This window comes from Mus caroli, chromosome 1 (assembly GCF_900094665.2).
Source record: "Mus caroli chromosome 1, CAROLI_EIJ_v1.1, whole genome shotgun sequence".
In the NCBI taxonomy this organism is placed as follows: domain Eukaryota; kingdom Metazoa; phylum Chordata; class Mammalia; order Rodentia; family Muridae; genus Mus; species Mus caroli.
Window position 1 is genome coordinate 68,435,787 of NC_034570.1, and position 5,266 is coordinate 68,441,052.

Genomic DNA, 5,266 nt, shown 5'->3' on the forward strand with positions numbered 1-5,266 from the left:
GGCAGGTAGATTCTAGAGCTTTTATTGAGAATCTTACTGGTGATGACCGGGAATGTGGAGCCTAATGCTGGACTCTTCGAATGGACTGCAGCTGTCCAGTATGAGCCTGTGTGCCAAAGTCACTGTAGGTTCGAAACTCCCCGCTGTGCCGGTCCCTTTCTAAGACATACTGGTAACCTCGGTAGCCAGGGTACTGGTAGGCCACCCACCTAGGCCAGCAAAGAAAAGGGCAGTGAGTAGGCTTTGCAGCACTCCCACCCCTGTGGTCCTGCCAGTGTCTGCTTTTCCAGCTAAGGACAGCCAACTCCAGAAACATTGTTTCAGCTCCCCTGCCTTTTGCTCTGTATCTTCCTGCAATCTGTCTGAGCCTGGTTTCTACATGCACCCTTGATTCCCTCCTTACTCAGCCCCACCCCTCCACATCCTACCATACTCCCCTGGCTCCTGGTCTATATTGCCTCTTCTCTTTCTATCCTCTCACTTCCTCCCAGTCTCTCTGTTAGCCTCTAGCATCCTCCCTCACTGCCCTATCTTCTCTTTCATTCTCACAGGCTTCCCACTCTTCATGTTGTCGCTTCTGTTCCAGCTCCAGGACTTACGCTCCGGAGCTGACTTTGAGAGAACCCACATCTTTGCTGGTCCAGCCCATGGAAGGCAGTGATGGGTAGTCATCATTGAGTTCAAACTTGCAGCCCTGGAAGTTTTCCCCCTCAAACAGTGTCACGCGGCTGTCACTGTGGTTCTGAGACACAGAAATGGGTGGGGGAGGTTTGTGGATAGATCAGGCCCTCCAAAGTGGTGTTCACGGATACAGTCTTAACCCTAGTCACCCACTTCCTGCTCAGCACATGTCATGCTGCCTCTTAGGCATTTCAGGAGGTTGCCCCATCGGCTCCTAGTAAGTCTGGCCAGCTGGAATGCACAGAGATTCTACCTGGATCCTACCAAGTTGCCGAGTTAGGTGTGTGAAGACTAGAGACTTCCTGGAGATTCTTTGAGATCAATGCTAAAGGGACTCCTGTGACAGGAACCTTTTTATTTTAGTAGTCTCTGTTTTGTTTGTGGTAATGGGGATCAATCAAACCCAGGGCCCTGAGTATGCTAGGCTGGCCTTCAATTTGTGATCCTTCTTCCTCAGCCTCCAAAGTAGATGGAAAATAGGTGAAAATACCACTAACTTCCTCTGAACCTATTTTTAGGAGGAAACCATGAGTTCTGAGAAAAAAAATGTTGAGCCCATTAACCAAGACATTTCTCTAAGGGTCTCATTGACTCCCCAACTCAACCCCTTGCTCAGATACCAATCGATGCCTCCCACAGATTGAGACTTGGCTAAGGGGTGCTGGATGGAACAGCCAGAACAGGTGGGTATGGCAGTTTGGTTGCATCTGGCCTCTCTAACACAAGAGTCTTCTTCCTAGGGGGTTTGGCCCCTCATAGCTTCTTGGAAAAGAGAAAATGGATAGGGCTGGGTCCTCTGATATTCACCAGCAGTCCCAGGACTCACCAATACCTAACTGAGAACCAATGTAGAGTGAGGACCTTCTTTCTGGGGTGGGCAGACAGACAGACAGACAGACACACACACACACACACACACACACACACACACAGAGCTATAAGCCTCTGAACTGCATTTTCTGAGACTGTGCATGGAGCCAACAGTAGCCATGTCAGCCTTCCAGGGCTGTGTGATATCCTTACACACCTGTGGTGGATTGAAACAGAAGGACCCCAGCATGCTCAGAACCCGCTGGACTTTTGGTGCTGTCCGTGGTGCTGATGCAGGGCTAGGTCCACAAATGCCACTACCACCCACCCAAGAGTTTATTCATACATCCTGGGCGGTGGGGGTGGGTGGGTAGGTATTTCAAAGCACCTCACTTTGGTTGGGACCTGGAGCTTGGTGGCAGGAGATGGGAGGTTGGGGTGTGGGTGTGTTGTGTGTGTGTGTGTGTGGGGGGAGTTGGCTGTGCTCACCGCACAGAGCACTGGCCTGAAGGACAGCAATTGGTTACTGTGGTGGCCGCTGCTTCCGCTCCAGGCACTCCAACAAGGATAGTCTCCCTTCTCTAGAATGAACTGCTGTCCCTGGAAGTCGGGGTACTCGAAGGCCACCCATCTGAAAAAAAAAGAGAAGAGGAACTGGGAAACATCTGCTCAGTCTCCCTCTCCCCCTTCATCACCCTGTTTGCTAAGGTTGAAAAGATCCGGGGACTCAAACCATTTCTCCAACGCTAAACCATTCCCCCAGATACACCCAGCTCCTCTGGAAACTCAAAGCCCCAAACCCGGCGTCTCTGAGCTAGAAAGGCCTAGGTTTCCCCATTTATCGCCTGCGGTTAGAAGGAATGTTTCAGGTTACAAAGATCGCCGAACCAGTGACTTCCTTCTGGGTTTTATGTGACTGCATAGGCAGCCAACCGTTCTCTGTACTGCTATAGTGGCAACGGAGCCTCTGCTATCTTCAGGACCTCAACCTGGCTTCTAGGATACCCAGATGGGCAGAGCACAAAGGATCTGTCTCCACAAAGCCACCTGACTTTGCACAAAGAAAACGTGGAGGTTTCAGGGCGGCCCCACGATTGCTTCTTGCCTTTATCTTGGGGAGGGTTGGGAGTACTGGAGAGGACAAAGATTTCTCTCCTTGATGAGTCTGTCTACGGCGCACTGGAGTGTAGGTTGAAGTTCGGGCTCTGACTTTGGCTAGGGTGGAAGGGAGAGAAGCCAGAAAACTCCTAAATTGGCCCATTAGCCACAGCAGGATCACTCACGCGCCGTTTTCCACCTTGACTGAGCGCACCCTGCGCAGGGCTCCCCGCTCACAGACATTGGCACAGTCGCTCAGTAGCCGGCAGCGACGACCCTGGAAGTCCTCCTCATCCCAGAGTGTGAGGCAAACGGGCGCCGAGCCCGGCGCGGGGGCGCTGCTCATGTCGCTGCAGATAAGAAGGGCAAGATCACGGCCTAAATTCTCGGGAACACTCTACTTAGCCTAAGCCTGCCCATCCCCAGTAGGGTGTGAGGAATCTAGGATCTGGATCCGGACACAGGCTGCCGCTGTGCGGAGCGGGCGTGAGGGGAGGTTCCCTTGTTACTCCCTCTCTCCCCCCAGTACTCACCGAGTGAGTGAGCACCGCACCGACGGAAAATGGAGAGGCTGCGCGCGAGCCTGGTGCTCGCTGCTTTATAGTCATGTCTGGCTGCCTCTCCCTGTGGAATCCGGGTGGGGTGTGCAAGCTGAGTCAGCTGGCAGGCTTTGGTCAGCTCTGGTCTGCATAGGCAGCGGAGTCACCGATCTGGTCCCAGCCCGCATGCATGACAACGGAAAGTGCTGAGGCGCACATCGTGTCTGCCGGAGCCCAGGCTGACTCTGCGCTTTCTTTCACTGTGGTCTAAGCCTGGTAGAGACTCCTAGCCTAGGGGCAGAACAATCAATCCCTGGCACAGACCCTCAGGCGTGACCGTAAGCGTACGGTTTAGCCTTTTCTAAGACCGCGTAAGCCTGGCCAGCACAGTTCTTTCCAAAGTCAAAACTCTATAGGTGAAGATCTTGCTTTTGGGAGACACTAGGGAGGAGGAAGAGAAGACCCTTCTCTAGGACGCTGCGCCGAGGCCCTCAGGACCTGTTCGCTGTTACCCTTTTCTTCCTGAGCGGAGCTTCCCAACGAGTCTTCTCTGGCACTGAGGTCAAGACCAGGCCTCGCCGCCAGGCGGCACTAAACACAGAAAAGCACCCGGGAGTGCTAGCATGGGTTTTGTTTTGTTTTGGTTTGGTTTTTGGGTTTTGGTTTTGGTTTTTTCCTGGATTTTAAGAATACAAGTGCCAAGAGAGGGTTCAACTGTCCTAGATAGAAGCGGCCCTCAGTCTTCCCCCACCACTCTCGGGGACCACCGAGGCACCAGAATCTGCAGCAGTGGGGAGGTGGGGAGATGGGACAGAGAAGGCATGGAACCCCAAAGGAGGTCTCCTCGCCCTTTTAGCTGTCATTTAGAAGGCAGGCTGATTACAGATCCTTAATAATGAGAGAGGCTAACCCAGCAGAAGAGGGAGGGAGGTGGGTGGGAAATATTTTGTTACTCCTGTTTGCCAAGTGTCTCCTCTATAGACTCAGCAGCCTGGTGGGTTCAGTTTGCACACACAAACATAAAAATTGAAGCCCAGCAGGGTGTGGGGCTTTCTTCAAATCCATACATAGCCAGTTTCAGAGTTAAGAATATCCAGGAGGCCTTTTGTTCTGTTGCCAGACCCCCTACCCCAACTCCCGGAAGCTTAACCTCTGGCACCTTCCTTCTACCAACTGCTAAACCCATCCGTGGCTGGCAGAGAGCCTTTGCATTTGCCCTTCGATTTCCCTGGGATGTTTTAACCATACATTCTTGGTGTGGCTAGCTCCTCTGCTACTCTGTAGATGATACCAGCCACAAAACACCACTCATCGAGCACATTTTTCTCTCTAGCCTTTATCAGTCTCAAGATCTCTTCCTCCTAGTTTATGAATGCGCTGGTGCCTCCTCTACTAGACTGTAAGCCCTACACAAAAGGGTGGGAGCTGTGTCTGCCTTGTTCCCAGTTATCCTCAAACCTAGCACGGTGCTGGATACTGAGTAGGAACCCGATAAAGCTGGGGTGGATTAACAAGATGGCCAATTGTGGGCCAAATGTTGACCGAGAAGGAGTGTATAAGAAAGTCTCCAGTGGGGTGGGGATAGTGGTTTTCCCATTCCACTAATTCCATTTCTGAAGTTTGGGGCTGGAGGTGGGGAGGGGCAGGCAGCTCCTCCCTTAGGCCTCTCCATTCACTGATGAGAAATGGCTGTTGAGATTCACACCTACAAACTTGAATAGTCTATAACCCAAGCCAGGCACACATGGATGGAAAATGAGGAGGTTTGATTGAGGGAGGAGTCAGAATTAGCTTTTAGCCGCTCCACTCTATCCTAGAGAGAGCTAGCCAAAAATGAAAGAGCTGTAATTTTCCCCAAAACATAGGGGAAAACCCAGACTCCATACAGGGCAACAGCCAATCTTGGATGCTTACTATTCTAGCTGCTGCTCTGCCTCACAAGTCCTGGCTGAAACAGAAATGAAGATTAGGCAAAAAAAAACAGAAGACCTCTCTCTTCTCCCTCCATCCGACAATTATAGAGGTGGCCACTAGGGGGCGGGGCCAGTCTCCTCTAACCAGAAAGCCAGTGTGTGTGTGTGTGTGTGTGTGTGTGAGAGAGAGAGAGAGAGAGAGAGAGAGAGAGAGAGAGAGAGAGA

At 52.0% G+C, this 5,266-nt stretch overlaps 1 protein-coding gene across 1 annotated transcript; it reads right to left on the reverse strand.

The window, feature by feature from the left end:
- Nucleotides 1-3,203, reverse strand: Cryba2 (crystallin beta A2). Its single transcript, XM_021172779.2, has 5 exons — nucleotides 3,123-3,203; nucleotides 2,775-2,939; nucleotides 1,981-2,122; nucleotides 600-742; nucleotides 1-209 (listed from the first exon to the last, which is right to left on the reverse strand). Exons 2-5 carry the CDS (start codon nucleotides 2,933-2,935, stop codon nucleotides 62-64), a joined length of 594 nt encoding a protein of 197 aa, XP_021028438.1. The 5' UTR covers nucleotides 2,936-2,939; nucleotides 3,123-3,203; the 3' UTR covers nucleotides 1-61.
- Nucleotides 3,204-5,266: the final 2,063 nt, after the last annotated feature.